General features: G+C 37.8%; 1 protein-coding gene across 6 annotated transcripts in view; it reads right to left on the bottom strand.

The window, feature by feature from the left end:
* The window catches only part of gigyf1a (GRB10 interacting GYF protein 1a), a 54,119-nt gene that overhangs the window by 29,452 nt on the left and 5,225 nt on the right, over positions 1 to 19,442 (bottom strand). For all 6 annotated transcript variants that reach the window (XM_056461223.1, XM_056461224.1, XM_056461227.1 and 3 more), the window contains exons 2-7: positions 16,765 to 17,314; positions 16,553 to 16,616; positions 9,099 to 9,228; positions 2,193 to 2,288; positions 1,896 to 2,010; positions 1,702 to 1,810 (exon numbers count right to left, since the gene is read on the bottom strand). In XM_056461223.1, the coding sequence (XP_056317198.1) occupies positions 1,702 to 1,810; positions 1,896 to 2,010; positions 2,193 to 2,288; positions 9,099 to 9,228; positions 16,553 to 16,587 (485 nt within the window). In that variant the 5' untranslated portion in view covers positions 16,588 to 16,616; positions 16,765 to 17,314. The remainder of the gene's footprint in view (positions 1 to 1,701; positions 1,811 to 1,895; positions 2,011 to 2,192; positions 2,289 to 9,098; positions 9,229 to 16,552; positions 16,617 to 16,764; positions 17,315 to 19,442) is intronic.

Raw genomic sequence — 19,442 nt, 5'->3', positions numbered from 1 at the left:
AGCTTGAATACAAGTTTGTAGGACTGTTATAGCCACTATGAGAACAACAATGGATAATTTAAAAGAATATTTGGTACTTACTGTTTTTATGTCTTTGAAGAGCTCCCTCTCCTATAGCTGATAGCTTTACAGTAGATTTACAAAATTTACAAATAGTTTTTGTCATCTACTTTTTAACACCCAGTCGTAATTTTGAAGCAAAAGCTCCTAAAATTTAATCGTAATGAACAGGTACAGTATAGTGACTACATTTGACTTAAGTGACCGCTAGAAGACAAGCATGAAAGACATGGAATCATGCTGAAAAGTTGTCTAACCATAATTATTTTGGCATTAAAAAATATGTAATATTAAAAAAATTGCTAAATGAAACCTAAAATTAAAGCGACAAACAAAAATCCCTGGTATTCCATGACTTGGACCAACAAAAAAATTATATATAATATATATATTATATATAATATATTTAAATTCCTTGACTTTCAACATCTGGAAAAAACTTCTTTAAGGTGCGATATGCAAGTTTGACACCCAGTGGTTGGACTAGGTATTACACACATGGTTCAAAACACATGCAAGCAAGGGTTGCCAGACTGATCACACCAATAGGAGCGAGCCTGACTATCGAGCCTAAAGGCCGATTTAAATGTGTTCTAAATAAAAGCAACGACACGTGATAGAAGGAATATTTCCCATATTAAAAGGAGTTTTTGTTTTAACCAATACCTGAAGTTTATATTTTAGAAACAGCTTCTATTTCTTGCAGCTGAACAACAGGATAAACTGAATAAAGCACATGAGGTGGTGATCATTGTCAGTGTTAAACGCTAACAATGTGAGTTTGAATGCCATTTTATATGACATTTATTGCCATACTACTGAAAGCAGCAGCAGATAGTTCACCTCAAATCATGAAAATAAAATGAATCATTTAAAAATTTCCCTTTAGAACTGTGACTCAGTGCAAGCCAACACATACCAGTGATTCAGCATGTACATTTAATAAAGAGGTTTAATATGTATTAATTAGATTATAAACATTACCATTTTGTTGGAGTGCAGTAAGTGCACTATTCTGTGCTTTTGAATGGCTGTATTTAAATTTCTGTCATGTTTCTTTTGGTCCAAACAGCCAAATTGCTTATCACTGCAAATCTCATCATGTAATCTGCTCACCTAATGATTACTTTCATAATATTTATATTATTTGCTAATTAATAACCTCATGTGGAACTCTGAATCTGCGTCTCATTTCAAGGTCTGCTACTGTCCACTGGAGGTCGCATTTCAGTCACTGACACATGCTTTTAGAGCCTTCCTGACTGAACGAATAAAATACGTGGTTTTCCCACCAAGGCAATCCGGGGTGCTGAAATATAATTGGCTAAACTGGCATCGGGTAGGTTAAAAGAACCAAAACAAAGACAGCCGTTCCAGCACGTAATAGACATTTTCAAAGCGAAATAACTAATTTCAGCATTGTTTTTCAGATAAGAATGTTCACTTAGCATATTTCTTAAATATCTGCAAACATATTATGGTATTTTTATGCTTTAGAAGAGTCAAAACTTACATACAGCACCTTTAAAAAACCATGGCCCATGGGAACCCTGTTAAATAAAAAAAAAACTTTTGCATCTCAATACGAGTGCCAAGACAACAAACTGCGAGAACCAAAGCGAAACTAAATTAAAACAATACCGGTCATCCCAGCTCTGGCTCCGATGGATCTCTCGAACGCTACGAGCAAAACCGCCTTCTCCTTCCTCTGTGCTTCTTTGGTAGAATCCGCTCTCTCCTCTTCCTCGACCTAAACACACGGCATGAAGAACTTCAGCATCTTCGCCAATACATGAATAATTTAAACACATGTACACAAAAATAGATAGACTTGCCTCTGCCGCCTCTCACACTGCCTCTGCCTCGGTTCACCCCAGCAGGGACGGCCCCGCCCCCTTTGCCCATAAGCCTCAGCACAGCCACACTGTTGACAGACATGGAGAAGTTCCTCTGCAAAGCAAAAAAACAACAACAACACGTGGAATGAAAACAGGACCACACCAAAAACCACAAGATCGGCGCAGATAAAAAGAAAGTGTTGGCAGCCCCATTTCAGCTTACTTTCACAGGACTGTGTGTTTTATGAGTGTGTAATCAGCTCAGAATGCCAGAGGTGTAAGTGTGTCTCTCACCTGCTCCTCTTCGGTGAGAGGCAACAGTGCCAGAGGCTGCTGAGGCTCATCCTGCAGAATAGCAGCAAACTCCTTATCCTGCATTTCTTCTGGGACCTGAAAACACACACACACAGTCCAAGACAATGACTCACTCGACTGCTGCAAACGATGGACTGAAAAATATCAGAAGGTTCAAACCTGCAAGACTGAGAAGCATTTTAATTACGCAAAAGTTTGGACTGCGCAAGTAGTTCCAAGTCATATTTAAAGGGATAGTTCACCTAAAAATAAAAAGTCTGTCATCATCTACTCACATTTTATACTTGTGTTAAACATGCGTTTTCCTGCTGAACACAAAATATTTTTTGAAAATAGCCAGAAATCTGTAACCACTGACATCTGTAGTGTTTGTTTTTCCCTCTCAAATAGTCAATGGTTATTCACGGGAACCAAAATGATCATGTGTGTGTCTGATATGGTCACACTCACAACCACAACGCATATAAATGAGACTAAATGAAATCAATATTTTGCTAAAGAATAAAGAAATACTGATGATACTTTGAACTGTGTTTTGCTCCTCCAAATCTGTGACGTCTCTGTCTCAACTTTCTTTTCTGTACATTTATTCACAGGTTTACTACTGTTTGATGTGGCCACAAAAATTAGGAAATGCAGCCCATTACTAGTGATTAGAAAACTCACCCAAAAACAACAGTTTTTAAAGCAAATACATTCTGGTGATCTGCTAAACCATTGAGTAAAGTAATAACCCCAACACTGGTGAAACGTATATCTAAAATGTTCACAATCCAATGCAAACAGCAGTGAAGCTCCCTGGGCATTTACAGTGAAGGCTATCACTACTGCAGCTCTAGCCAAGCTTCTTGTTCAGAGAAGAAATGGTCTTCCCCAAATGAGCCTGGTTTCTCTCAAGGTTTTTTTTCCCTGCACTTTGGTCAATTGGTGAAGTTTGTTCTTTGACACTGTCACCTCTGGCTTGCTTAATTGAGACTTGTGTAGCTGCGCATTGACGGATTTGCTCTTCAGTGTTTGGACTTCCAACAGTGAAATTAAAACCACACTAAACTGAACTTCAGCTCTGATAACTGGACTGACACAGTTTCAATTTACCAGAACTTCTATGTTAAGCTGCTTTGACACAATCTACATTGTAAAAGCGCTATAGAAATAAAGATTACACATCGGAATGTGTTTATCATTCAAAATGTATTTGAAGATGAAGTGAACATGATCACAGAAAGTGGTGTAAATCTCAGAAATTAACTTAACACAATATTTATTTGTGAAATAAACACGGCAGATCGCACATGGGGCTCGCATGTCTACATAGTTTACACATAGATACACACTTTAACCGTGATTATAACAAAAACAGCATGCCAATATCCAGTAATAAACAGATATATATATATATATATATATATATATATATATATATTTGCAATCTGTCACAAATTATAATAATATAGCTTTATTTCTCTTGTCAAGGCAAGATCTAAAACAAATCTAAAATGGTAGGGATTAAGCCAAAGAAAGGTTGTATAACTCTTATTTTTATCCACGATCTTACTTTGTCAGATTTCACTCCCCGGAGCATCTGACATCATGTACCTCACACATAGAACATGCGTTAGGGCTCTGTCCCTACCGTAATACACCTAAAACACAGCCATAAACATTGCCATAAAACTCGTCAATGGCAGGGACTTGTTTTCTCTCGTTATCTACAAGAAAAAGTTAAACGAAATCATTTATCGATTTGACGCACATCATAATACCAGCCACACATGTAAAGCACAAATAATGTCCTTCAATTCAGTCACGTCCAGCGGCAGTCATCCGTGAACCAATCTCTATCTGTTTGATGTTGGCTCACACATTCTTTTGCAGTCTGAAGCATGTCAAACGCACAAAACTCTCAATTTGCGTCCCAGGATGCCATCTTTGCATTGATTTCACATGTAAATCACTCACGCTTCATCACTGATTACTGCACCCAAATACACCACATGCACTGCGCATGCAACGTCTATAAGTCATGAAAAACAATAAATACAAACTGAAATAAACATAATTTGATTATATGGTTTAAAATTTGAGGATTTCTGAGATTATTTACATTTTTTGCGATTTTTTTGCGTTTAATTAAAAATTTTGCAGGATCACGAAAATTTGCGAGTTTTTGTTGATTTTGCGTTGAATTCATAAATCGCGGAATCAAGAAAAACTAGGGGGTCTGATTAAAGAAAGTCAAGCGGTGCGGTTTATGCTGTCGCCACAAAGGGTTACCATTAATTGAGTAGCGCAAGCATGATCACAGAACTGAATATCCTGTTGGTAAAGCACATTATTGTAAGGGGCACATTTATGTAATGAAAAGTTGTTAAGTTTACTGGTGCTACTGAAGCAACATAATTCAGCTATTTCAGCACCACAGCAGATTGACAGCATAGTACAATTCGGTCACAAAAATAGCGGCTGCACCTCTGTGTGACGTCACATGGAACCTACAATTTTTTTTTTACTTTTTTCAAAATATCTTCTTCAAAATATCCAAAAAAAACACAAAGGATTGGAACCAATTGAGGGTGTAAATGTTCATTTCTTGGTAAAATATAAGTCTTTACCAGTCACAAATATTTGGTGTGGCTCGTTTCTGGTAAATTCCAAAGTTGCATTCATGCACTCTTAATATGGCACAGCCTCCAGGGGATGCTCAACAAGTGGGTAACTGAATCACTTCATGAAGATCCCTTTCTTAAGACCACAAGACTGCTGAAATGTTATAAACCTAGACTAAACTATCATCATACATCTTTTTTAGATATCAAACTCCACATGAACTGAACAAACAAGTCTAAAACTAAACTTGTAATAAAAGATAAGAAATGAGGCAAACATTATTGGTCAAACATTAACATCTGTCAATCGTACACAGCTTTGTTAATACATTATCCAATCAAAATAAAGAGCGATCCAAGTATGTGAAAATAATGCCATACATACTTCCAAATGCTCACTTTCCAAAGAAAGTTTGTTATTACTTCTGCCCTAGGGAAATGTAGTCAATGTTGACGTGGCTTCCTGCAGCGGACTATAAATGCTCAACCTTTAGACGTAACGATCAAATAGACTTCCCAAACATAGTGGGAAAATAAATGAAAATATTTTGAGTGCTCCTTTCAAATCAGGTCCTACAAAGACTTTAGTGGCTGGATTTCTTCAAACACATCAAAACTATCCATGCTTTATCAGTGCACGCTGAATAGTTTCCCTGCAATAAAAAACTATAGTAAATCATTATCTTAAGGCACAGTTTCTACAGTCTATTTCTGTTGCAACAGAGCCCTGGTGCTGCTGTTGCCCGTGGAAACCTTTATGACTTGTGTCAGTACTGGCAAGACAGATTTTGCATGTTGAAAGAAAACCAGTGGAAACATGTACAAGACGCACTGTGTGTTAAACCTCAGGCTATGTGAACTAAAAACTACCACTAAAAGACATCCATTAAAGGGACAGTTCACCCAAGAAATTCTTCTGTTGAACACAAAGAAAAATATACTGAATAACACTGGAAGAAACAGCCAGTGACTTCCATAGTATTTTCTTTTTTCGACCATGGATGTCAAAGGCTGAACTTTTTCCAGCGTTCATCAGAAAATCTTGTTTTGTGTTCAACAGAAGAAAGTTTAGAACCACTTAAGTGTGAGAACATTTTCATTTTTGGGTAAACTATCTCTTTAAGAGACATTCGACAGAGAAAATCCGTTCACGGCTTAACAGCATCCACAAAACACTAACAAAATGACATTTACAAACACAACCTTTGTATTCTACAAATATTGCAGATAACACACTTTTATGACATGTTATCATATTCGGCAAATGAAATTTACAAACATGAAGAGACAGAAACTGAAAAGGTATGCGATAGCTTATGGCAATCAAATCTTTTTTCACTGAAACTTTAAAAAAACTTTCTTGAGTCGGCACTAGTGGTGTAGTGGTTAGTGCGTCGACACATGCACTCCGGTGCTCATGGTGAGCCGAGTTCAATTCCCGCCTCATGGTCCTGTGCCGAACCTTCCCCTCTCTACTCCCCACACTTTCCTGTCAATACTCTCTACTGTCCTGTATATTAAAGGTGAAAACTTCGAAAAAATAATTATTAAAAAAAGGCTTTTTTGATTTAACATGCAAATGGCCCTCTTCCATTATTAAAGGTGAAGACTGTCCTCTGACATACCCCAAAAACAACAAAAGTTTCAATAAGAGTAACATTTAAACTTGCAGTCACATTTCAATATTTAAATAAATCTGATGGAATAACTCAAGATAGTGACAACAAACAAATAAACATAATTTTTTTTTTTTTACTCAACCTATACTAAAACTATAATGTTTTATAGAAATCCTATTACCTGACGGACCAAAAGAAGATTTAAAGCAACTAGGGTTATCACGATACTGGAATTCATTACCAATCGATACTGAAATTGCAGGAATAAATTTCCGAATAAAGCGCAGGAGCGGTCGGTAACTCTGGTGTAATTTGAACAGGAGTGGGCAGTCTAACAATATCGCTAATGAGCGAGCGATCACAAACAGCGTGGATGCTGTTTATGTGTGTGTGTGTGTGTGCATGTGTGTTTGTGTGTGAATGAGAGCGTGATGCTGAGTCGCTTGTTTGGTGCTGTCTATGTGTGTGTTTATGTGTGTGTGAATGAGGGAGAGCGTGATGCTGTGCGTCACTGGCTTGGTGCTGTCTATGTGTGTGTGTGTCTGTATGTGTGTGAATGAGAAAGAGCGTCCCGCGCAGATCTCTAATACGAACAAGAAAAACAGGTGACCACGAATCGAAGGTCGCATATACGGTATTCAGTTTCTGAATGGTTTAGGCACAAGCCAACAGTTCGGTGACCCTGTCTGAGCCTTACATCATAATTTTTTTTATTATGCACGGTAATACCATATACCGAGGTAAAATAGGGAGGAGGTTTGACGGTATAAAAATTTGGATACCGCCCAAGCCTACTGTGATTGGCCGTGAAGCTCATCGGTTCACCGAACTCACCGCTGTTTACTGAGAGTAACCACAGATACAGGGATACTGGAAGGTTTTAAAGCCACAATTCTTCAGCGGATCGCTCATATGTCAGCTTATAGACAAACCAGCTGATCGACGTGACTTAAACACTCCAGTTTCCCTGTATCTGTGGTTACACTCAGTAAACAGTAGGATTGGGTCCTTAGACGATGCCATCATCCATCGCCGATGGCCGACAGACATCACGATGCTGAGCCACACACAGTGATGCGCTCGTCTGAGCTCCATGTAGTCAGTTTATCAAGGATGTACCTCTGGATCGCGTCTCACTATAGTTGTTAAACATGATATTTGATTCATCTTGTCTCCATCTAACGACTCTTTGGTCTTTTGATTCTATCAGGTAACGTGTCACAGCGTCAGTACACTGCTTCAATCTTTCGCTTTCACTTGTACTTAGAAATTTTAGCAAAAACCTCAGATACTGTTGGTTAGTTCCTGTTGATTGTGCACTTTTTTTACCAACCAAGTTTGTCGGCGCCCACAGAAAAAGTGATTGACAGGTGGTCATTTGTGTGTAACTTATCTTCATTTATTTACGATTTGGTTATGGGTAAAACAAAGACCATGCGGCTCAGGTAGTTGAAAAAATAGGCTACAAATAATTAATTCGCTATGAATTAATTAATTATTCATAAACAATTAATTCACTGCCGCCTACGACGACGATGCCATTGTCCATTGCGATGTTTCACATTAGACATCGTACAATGATAAAGTAATAAATGACTTGCGCCTCAGAAGACACATGACGACATGAAATGAACGAATGGTGATGTTTGAAGGCGTGGGATGCGGAGCACAGACGCTCTTGACTATTCTGGAGGTCATTAATAATATAATAACACTAATACTGAAACTGGTTTGTCCATTCACACACATTTTTATCTTCACATGATCTCTAATAACAAAATCACATGACCTTTTTTAATGCGCATACTGGAATTTGTTGAGTAAGTGTTTCCATCGCAGTTCATGTGCATCTTTTCTTATTGATAAAGTGTATCCTACTCAATTATGTGCATATGATTTTTTATGCACATTTTCAAAATTTAAGAGCATCATGGCGTTTCCAGCAACCATTTTTTAAATGTGCATGTCTAAAATGTGCATAAAACTAGGTGGATGGAAACATAGCTAGTGTCATTAAACTGTTGCTGTACTGGCCAAATCAATGCAATTACAGAGCTGGTGTAAGTGGACACCTCGTATAAAAACCATGTCCACCAACCAGGTAAAATAGCCTGTGTTACATATCTGTGATGTTCCACAAATATCATCACATGGTTTATTTAGCATTTATAAATAATTGGGAAAACATTGGTTAAAAATTGTAATATGGTAGTCCAGTTTTCTGTCACACATAGTTTGTGTTTACATGGTTCCTTACAGCCAGTGTAAATAATACATTCACATTTGGGTTATCTCCAGGCTTCAGATTTAATTTGCATTATCTAAAACACAACTAATATAAGGTCATTACTTTAATATGGCTATAGATGTCCATGGTTCCGCTGGCAATGGATGGCCAGGGCTGTGTGTACCGGGTCACTCAACCAACGTTACAAGAGAGATTATTTCCTGATCAAAATCTTACAATCGTTTAAAATGGGTGAATGACAAATTAAAAACACGCATTTATCAAAAAATGGTAACTAATCTAACTATAAGCAAGCCCTTATGACATTAAGACTTGTTATGAGGTAAACAAGCAGGCCCAATCATGGCACACTAAATGCTGGGAAATCACCTAAGCTTAAAAATAGGCAGATTTGTTTCAATCTTTTTCTCACCTTGTTGTCTTTGACATAAAGTGCTAGCATCTCCTCTCGGCCGTATCGATACTCGGCCAGCTTGTACTTTGGCATAGCAGGAGAGGCAGGAGGGGAAGACAAGCTGCTTCCACTGGAAAGTGCACGAAGCCTGAGAGAAAGAGGGAGAGAAAGAAAAATCCGATCAAAAGATGTTCAGCAGTAACAATCTGGAAGCTTCCATTGAGAAGTGCTCCAGTCCTGGCTCTAGCCCAGAGATGGCCCTGTCAGTGCTGACTCTTCATCCTGCTTTATGTAGGATGCCTCGCACCCATTTTTTTCATTAAAATGACACTGAAGCTTCTGTTAATGCCGGGTCAGTGAAAATAGTAAGAACCAGACAGTTTTAAGGTAAGATATGTAAAGCAAATATTTAGAATGCTTCTGCCATTGCGAGCGGTTTTGGTTGCAGTAAAAATTTTGCAATCAGCCAATAACATTTATTTTTATATATATATATATATATATATATATATATATATATATATATATATATTTTTTTTTTTTTTTTTTAGGTATATCTAAAATAAGCTCTCTAATTTTAATCGCTGATATTCCAGAATGTTCTCAGTATATCTGTTTATAATAGCATTTTGCTAAGTAGCTTATTGTAAGCATTTGTGTGTTTTTAATCTTAACTAAAAACATCAGTGTTTGTATCTGAACTATACTTCTGTGTTATTTAAAGAGCCCATATTATACATGAAATAGGGTCATATTTAGGTTGTAAGGGTCTCCAACAACAGTCTAATATGCATGCAAGGTCATAAAACACTTTGATGGTCTTATAACCTGCATTTATTTTTACCTAATTATCCCAACGACTCCCATATGAATCGTTCAGCGATTCATTTGTTCCCAACCCCCTCCTCAGCTCGAAGCTAATCTGCGCTGATTGGACCGATGACAGCCTGCTGCGATTGGTCGACAGTGACAGGCTTCAGCACGAGACAGAGTGAAATGCCCAGCTGGTAATCAACTATATAAAAGTAGTGACAGTGCACACGCGCTTCATAGTGTAAGGCTTTTTTCACACACACACACAACCCTCCTCAGAAGAACTGGGGAGATCGACGCGAGTCTCTCTCTCTCCCTCTCTCTCTCCCTCTCCCTCTCTCTCTCTCTCACACACACACACAACGCTCCTCAGAAGAACTAGGGAAAGCGACTCGAGTCTCTCTCTCTCTCTCTCTCTCTCTCTCTCTCTCTCTCTCTCTCTCTCTCTCTCTCTATCTCTCTCTCTCTCTCTCACAACACACACACACACACACACACAACGCTCCTCAGAAAAACTAGGGAAAGCAACGCGAGTCTCTCTCTCTCTCTCTCTCTCTCACACACACCACAACGCTCCTCAGAAGAACTAGGGAAAGCGAACGCGAGTCTCTCTCTCTCTCTCTCCTCTCTCTCTCTCTCACACACACACACACACACACACAACGCTCCTCAGAAGAACTAGGGAAAGTGACACGAGTCTCCTGTCTCCTAGCTTACGATCGATCGCCATAGCAACGACAAACGGCAGTGGAACGCGAGCTCACAAAAGCCTTTAACGTTAAATCCGTAAACAAAGCGGCACGCGTCGCGTTTTTAACGTGGCTTACATGTGATAAGAGAATATAAAGAGTAACCGCGTGTACTGTACCAGGTTAACAACTCATCTTTGGGTAGAGACTGTCAATATTATCCATCTGAGCACAGCGTGACTTCATTCGACCGCGGCGTCTGTGTGTGTGTGTCTAGTGTTTTTTCTGTGTTAGTGGGCGGGGCCGCAGGTTTCAAATCTCCCTGGTTTGCGCGCGTAACTACTGGCGAGGCTTGTGTTTCGTGGCTGCGTCATCGCGAAACACCTAATGACTCGTTATCAAGGCGACTCGTTTGAAGCACTATGAGTCGACTCTTTTATAGATGAATCAATAGTTTTAAACACTGTACACTTACAGATTTAAGCCTTAGCTGGATATTTCACTTCACTTAGAGCTGTGTTACACACTACATGGAAGGGCATTTTCAAAAACCCATAATATGGGCTCTTTAATTGTTTGTAACTAACTGAAAAGAAAGTGTTAAAACTGAATTTATCTCAAACACAGATTTGAATGCAGCGCTTCAAAGCATTATTAAACATGCAAATCATTATCATTTATCATTTCTGTTGCTCGGATTTGAATTGAGATCATGATCTTTTAATGTTTAATTGTACAGCTTTACACTGAATGCATTAACGCAAGCTACACAAACAGTGACAGAATAGATCTTTAATTAATAACCCAAGAAAGCATTTAGGTAGGTCCCAACACAACTTTTTATCATCATCGTTCAGTGTTTCCTCAACGATTTTTTCCAGCTGTGGCGGCAGGCCTTTTTTTTACACAGATCTACCTATGGTGTTATGCTTGCGCGCCAATTTTCTCTGTTCGTGCACAAAACCTCTTGCACGCCCTCAAATATACGCTTCTCAAGCGCAGATCTTCTTGTGCGCTCTCAAATAAACGCTGCTGAAGTGCCATTTAGCGCGTATATGTAACGAGTATGTCTAGAAAATATATAAGATTTGCTAGGAATATTTATGAATGTCTCTAATAGACCTACAGAGCGGTATTAAAGGGCACTTAGGTTACCCTTTTCAGATTTAATATGTGTTTTGCGTCTCCAGAATGTGTCTAAGTTTCAGCTCAAAACACCCATCAGATTTTTCATTATACCTTTTACAAGATTCAATTTTATACATTTTTGCACTAGGGGGTTGTTTTGTCATACTGCACCTTTAAGGCTAGTCCTCCTCGCCTACCGTTTCTACATGCCTTTTTGCGTGCCTTAATCTCCTCCCTCGGCTGCATCAGACAACAGACAGACTTAGAGGAAGAAGATCTCACGTAGCGCGCACAGAGCGCGTTTAGCTTTGCACTCTTTTTGCATGCAAATGTGACAGGATACAGGTTAATCCTCACTGCTGTATGGATATCTGTTATGTTAATGTACAAAATAAACCTGATTTAACGTCCACAAACAGAGACTGAAGCGTCTTCCTTTATAATTGTTCTGACACGCAGCTGTGCTAATGAAGTAAATCGCTGTAATTCATTCCACACATGCTCTGTTTTAAAACATTTGAAACTCACTCTTCTTGATCACATTTGATGATGATTGATGATCCTAGCAAACTGAACGGACCTTTTATTGCCAGTTGCTTTGCGCACGTCCTGTCTTGTTGATATGATTATACACGTGACTACCGGGGGACATGTTAATACGCGCAGCTGTCAATCAATTCGGTGGGCGGGGGGACCGCACTCCTACGTAAAGTTGCGGTCGGTCTGAAAACCGCTCCAACTTGTCCACCGTTTTTATGTTGTTAAATTTGAAAAAAAAAAAGGACTGGGTGTGTTTATATCACCCCAATATGATGGTCTATACACTAGATCTACACATATGTCTGTCCAAACAGCTTGAAAAGTAGATTTTTCACCATAGGTGCCCTTTAATGCATCCTAAAGTAAAGTGAAACGGTTATAAACTCCAGCAAGACACAGTCATAATATGCAGAACCCTAGACCTTTATCTATAAAGTATAATTAAGGAAACTGTTCATCATAACTGAAAGCTACGTCGTGTTTGCTGGCCTCAGGCATCACGCACCTGTCAGTCCGTCAGTACGTAACCTTTAAGGGTTAAACAAATAGCGCACAGCACCACTACGGTTACAGAAAAGTTTGCATTGTTATAAATTCACTTACCTTTTAATGCATTTTGGTGCGATTATAACCCGCTATTAAAAAAAAAAAGACTGAATGTTTTAAATGAGAAGCTGCAATGTAGCCGTGGCGGGATGATTTTTGTTGTGGCGCCCCGCCACAGAGGAATGAATGTAGCGGAAACCATGTCATCATATTTTACAAGGAAGCCAAATAAATAAAGAAATGTTTCCTGAGCACAAAAACTGCCTATCAGAATGATTTCTGGAGAATTGTGAGATACCGGAGACAGGAAGAATAATATACAAATGTTAAAATGATCTTAAAATACAGCTTTGCCATTAAAGAAATAAGCTACATTTTAAAAACACGTAAAAACAGTTTTTATTGTAATACTTAATACTGTTAATAATACATTATTATTAACATTTTACTGTAGCCTTAGTCAACAACGGAGACTTTTATCAATTAAATTTCAATAAAAAAATGCATCAATCGTAATTTGCATGCTAATAAATATGGCTTACACCAAATATTTTAGCAAAATCATGTATCTGGAGTTGCTTTGTCAGTTACTTTATATAGAAAAGGAATGCATGGGTCGCTTAAAGTGTAAATAGCTCTACAGAACATAATGGGAGTGATCTGGTTTTGTTGCGTGTCAGTCTCGCCAGAGTTATTGTTGTTTTGACAACTTTACTTGCTGCTGACATTATCCTGCCCCCAGCATCTGACGCAAGCGGTTCCTGGTTCGAGCCCAGCAGCTTTCAGGGGCCAGTGGAAAGCTGTTTTTCCTGACTGAAAGCACTTTCCTGCAGCAAAAAGGCACCGGCTGAGGCACCTTTTTGTAGAAACGGACGGCTTTGTAAACTTTACATAAATACAACCCCGCTGAGATAAGCTGATGAAGGTGGCTTTGAGGAAACATACCACCCCTGCATTGTACATGTCAAACCCAGGAATTCACTTTCGTTGGCTGAGGACCAACTATGCACAGAAGAGCCTTAGTTGAGCACAGGACCACGCCTAACGGTTTAATTTCTGCATAATCATTTAGTGTGTGCCAGGAGGAGATACAGAGAGAGAAGGGGGTTGGGAAAAAGGGAATGACAGGACAGAACAGAGAGAGAGAGAGAGAGAGAGAGAGAGAGAGAGAGAGAGAGAGAGAGAGAGAGAGAGAGAGAGAGAGAGAGAGAGAGAGAGAGAGAGAGAGAGAGAGAGAGAGAGAGAGAGAGAGAGAGAGAGAGAGAGAGAGAGGAGAGAGAGAGAGAGAGGAGAGAGAGAGAGAGAGAGAGGAGAGAGAGAGAGAGAGAGAGAGAGAGAGAGAGAGAGAGAGAGAGAGAGAGAGAGAGAGAGATTTACAGAAATATGGGGAACATGCTTTTAAATGAATAGCTCCAAGCATGGTATACTACAGTTTGGAGCTGACTACATTGGAGTAATTCAGAACAGTTATTTTCAAACATATGGCTATAAGTTATAAATACAAACTTATTGAGGCCATGTGATAAAAGGCATTATTGGGCCACATAGCCTCATACTTTTAGATTGTGTAGGGTGTAATTTAAAATTCACATCAAATATCTGGCATTTAAAATATATACTGAACCTTACTGAAAATAATTTCTTAAACACTTAATTATATACACCAATATATTAGAATAAATAATATATTGAATTTATTAACTACAATATCGATAGACACATAATATATTTTCAGTAGCAATTTCAGTAGCCCGCCATCCTATCTAGGAAGAGAGGGAGAATGATGGGGATAGTTTAGAGATCGTCATGTCAAATTTTATAGAACCTTTTATTTATTTGTTTGTTTTATTGTTAAGCTACAAAAAAGCTAACTGAAATTAAATATTTCAATTTAAATGGTGTCAATTAATCAGATTTAGTTTTAGGTGTACATACTGTCACCCGACGGATAGAGGACTTTGGTGAGCAAATCATAGTTATACTGCATTCGGTAATATGACTCAAAGTTATGTTTTCTATTTAATTTTACTATTAGGAAATAAATTAGGAAATTACCCATGGCAACTTTACGTAAAATAGAAAATATTTATCCTTGATCCGCCGCTATCAATGATATTTGGCTTTTGGCCCTTCAAACTAAAAGGTTTGGGAACCCCGAAATAGAAGAATCTTTTGAGAATAAATGTCTGACACTTTCTTTAACAAAATAATTGTTTATATTTGAAAACTGACATGAATCTGGATGTTAAGTGTCATTGATAAAGAATTTTTTAGAAACCTTATTTTTGACATTTTTGTAAATGTTTTTGATCATTTTGTGTATTTTACAATGCTGCGGCTAATTTATCATTTTATGTATATTTATGTTTTTTGTTTGTTTTTACCTGTAATTTCTTCCCCAAAAAACTATAGAAATTAAGCAATTTTTTTACCATTATAAATGGTTTCATTTTACAGTCACAAAAAAAACTATTACATTTCTTTAAAAGAAAACAAAAACACTGACAACAGAGCTGTATGTTGTACAACAATGTGGCAAAAAGTCTTTTGTCACTTTACCTATAATAGCCCATAACCTTTAAAAGATAAATGGCACCTATTTCACCCCTTTTCTAGATGTAAGATAAGTATTTTGTATCTCCAGAATGTGTCTGTAAAGTTTCAGCTCAAAACACCCATCAGATTATTTATTATACCTTTTAAAATTTTGGAATTTTCTGCTCTGAACACAATGTAGCTGTTTTTATTGCTTGTGCCTTTAATGCTAGTTCTCCCCGCCCACCATTCCCACGTGCCTTTCAGAATGTGCCTCAACCTCCACCTCAGCTGCGTCAGATAAACAGCACAGTGACAGACATGAAGTAGATCTCACATAATGTTTGTGAGAAATAATAGTACAGTACGAACTTTACTGTGGTTATTTGATGTATTTGTTTTGGAGTTAATTCAAGCCTTTTTGCTTCTTTTTTTTTTTTAAACGCAATGTCGATACAAATTTGGATCCTATTTTAACATCAGGAAAAAAAAATTAAGAGAGACTTACTGTTCTTATATAACCCCAATATGACTGTGAACACACTATACCTCCACACAGTTCTGTCCAAACAGCTTACAAAAGATGATTTTCATCATAGGTGCCCTTTAAACTCCTAGGGCTTGAGTGTCCACATATGTGGACAGCACATTTTAGCTCTTAAGTGGCTATTTAAAATACTTTGAATGTTTAATATTTTGTTACAGACACAGTGTCATCCTGCAACTGTTTTGCAGCATATGAAATGTCCCAAACACTATTTTTAACTGTCTAAAATTAAAAAAAAAAAAAAGTTTTTTACTCTCTGATAGTCAAAGCAAGTTGAAAAAAAAAATTCTATGTCAAATATGCATTAAAAGGAAGTCAGGAAAAAGTGTTTTATATAAATTCGGACCACGAGTCCACATATATGGACATCATTTTATTCTAAAAGTACATCCTATCAAAAGATGATATTTAGGTTTTTATTGTAATTAGGTTCTAATAAGAGAAATTTAAAAATGCATGTAAAAAGAACAGGTTAAAGTACTACATTGCTGCTTCTACATTTAACAATTTAAAAACAAAAAATTAATTCATAAAATCAGTAAAGACGATAAACCACGGAATGCAGTGCAGTGAAAACAATGTCAGTTTGAAATTTGACAAAAAAACGTAGAAAAAAAAAAAGAACGGGGAGGGAGGAAAAACAAAGATCTGACATAGAAAGAAAGGGATTTTACCATTCTGGGCCAAAGTTAAGTGTTTCAGCAGTCATATTCTTCCTTCCTTCTCAGAGGTGAAATTCTGCAAACAAAACACCTGTATATAAGCATTACAATACACTGCAAGCATGCTTTTGTTTAATAGTACACATTAAGAACTTAAACTTATTAATATATCTATTTATCGTCACCTATATACAACCACAGCCATTCAAAAATGTCATTCTTACCCTGTCCAGGGGAGTGGCGCAGGCAAGAATAGGCTGGACCAGGTCTGGGTGTGAGTGAGAGGGTTGAAAGGTGTGTATATGTGTATTTTAGAGTAGCCAACTTAAGAGAGAAGATGGTTTATAGCTGCCTTATATAGTGTGTATGTGCAAGAGAGCAAAAATACAAAAGGTCTGACAGGTTAAGCGCACTCTTGTTCACAGCCAATGAAAACAAACAAACAAACAAACAAATAAAACACTAACGGAAATCAAAAAAATAAATGAAAACCCTCTAAAATGTATAATACCTGCTGGACTGCAAAACTGCAGCTTTGATACTGACGTCTAAAGTCGATTGACTGCAGAGAACAAAAAATAGACAAACAAAAAAAGAGACTAACTTGTTGACTATACAGCTGCCAGAAGCAGGTATGACCCCAGATAAGCTTTTCTCTTTCTCTATTTGTGTGTGCGCCTTTCTAACTCTTTCTGTTATACTGGCAATGCTGTGTGGACCAGGTCCCAGATGGTGACCCTCTCCTCACGCCGACAGTCCCTCTCCCTCCTTTATCTGCAGCAGAAAAAACAAGAAACACACACACACAAAAACATTCTTTATTATAGCCTAAATGTATGTATGTATATCTAACAAATATGTTGAATGCATTACAAATACATCCATTAAAAAAAAGCATGTGGTACTGTACAATGAAATGAGACAAGCAAACATAAAAAAATTTTTACAATTCTTTAAGATATTGTCCTTGAAGTCATCATGAAAATTCTGCTAACTGAAATATGAATTATTATAATCAGTGCAAATCAAACTGTTGGAACAACAGAACCTCACTCACATGACATCACAGCAAAGGCAAACCACAACAATCCAAATAACAAGCGAGAGCGACAGTCAAGTGCAAAACTCCATTTTGAAGTAATCGATTTTTTTTTAATGCTAAACATTTATGCCAACATTTAAATGGAAAAAAATGGAATATAGGAAAAAAAAACTGATTTCTAAGGCTGCACGGTTAATCGAAATAGCAATGCAGCAAAAGCTGCGATTCTCACGTAGATCTTGTCAGAGATTCAAGGCTCTGTGATCAGTAGTAGATCTCCGACAAAGGCCAGAGGGCACTCTCACAGGGTAATTGTAAATAAGCCATAAAAACAAAGCCGCTTTTTTACTCCACACAACAAGTAACAGACCAGAAGTCATTCGTTTCCAATGGAGAGTAGTTATGGCTCGTTTCCACTGACTGGTACGATACAGTTCGGTACAGGTCACCTTTATCTGGCTTGCGTTTTCACTAACAAGGGTACCATTTTGGTGGGCGTGGTGTATGACAGAAAGTTTCAGTCGACGTCATTCTCGCTCGAGGAAATGCTGTACAGGTCGCTCACATATCATATGAGAAGCACTTCTCACAAAACAGATGCTTTACACACATAAATACTTGTGTAGAAATGTTTATTTCTAACTTTTCTATGAACATGAGTTGATTATAACTGCAGATCAATGACATCTGTAACTATATTAAATAAATAAATGAACAAATATAAACACATACAGCCCCTTACAGTCTCCGATATGTTACCAACTACAGAAGAACTACACATAGCAGACATTTCGTCTGTATTTAGGTTCAAAAACAACACAAAATATAGCCTACAGTCAGTGTAAACCTCTCATCTGTGTCTGTAATCTTCAGCAGCACATGTAGCCTCTGTTAGAGAGTAATTCCATCATTCCCAGTTCATATTAGTCTAAAAGGTGAAGATAATAAGTTAGTTATACATGGCATTTTGTTCAAGTTTGCTGAAAAATAATGTGCTCCTTTTTTTCCGTCTTCTCCTTTGTTTCTTCACGCTTCACTCTCGCGTTTGTCAGTATCTGACAGGATCGAGTTTCAAAAGCACATCAATAATCAAGCACACGTTATTATCATCAGCTCAAGAAGTTTGTTATTTTAGATATAGACACGTGGCGAGCGCGAGGAAGAAAGTGAAACCGCTCTCGTTTCAGACTGCCTCATAAAAAAAACAACGCGGCACAGGGTAAATCTGCTCTACTCCATGGCTTTGTGGCTGTTCATCAAGACGAGGACAAGGTTTGTTTGAGCCCGGGTCGACCATGGCTCATTATTATATGTATATATAATTCCGCTGTAATGTCTCGGCTGTGTGTGTAATTTAAACATGGCGGTTTTTTGTTTTCATTCTGGCTTGTTGCGCAAGTGAATGACGTATCTCTGTAAACCAATAGCGTTCAGCTGTGCGTCTAGCTCCGCCTTTTGGTACCCTTTCGAAAGGGTGCCGAAAAAGTGGTACGGTACGGTTCGGTTCGGTATGCCTTTTGACAGTGGAAATGGCAATAAAAGTGTACCAAACCGAAGGGTACCGTACCACTCATTGGAAACGGGCCTTTAGGGAGTCCTGATTATGTCCATATGTGGAAACTTTTAGAACAAAAACGATTCACATCCACACTGGATCTCATCTCACTATAGTTATTAAACGTGATATTTAATTCAACTGGTCTCTATCTAATGACTCTTTGGTCTTTTGAATCTATTACTTGTCCTCTGGTAACGTGTTTTGGCTGAGCACAAAGAGAAGTTAATGTATTATTTTATATAACCACATACACTGATTCTGCACATTTGACTGACTGCTTGCCTTTCCTATATTGTATAAAC

This window comes from Danio aesculapii, chromosome 7, assembly GCF_903798145.1.
Source record: "Danio aesculapii chromosome 7, fDanAes4.1, whole genome shotgun sequence".
NCBI classification, from domain to species: Eukaryota; Metazoa; Chordata; class Actinopteri; order Cypriniformes; family Danionidae; genus Danio; species Danio aesculapii.
Note: the sequence above shows the minus strand (reverse complement) of the source record. Positions and strands in the feature narration are given on the sequence as shown.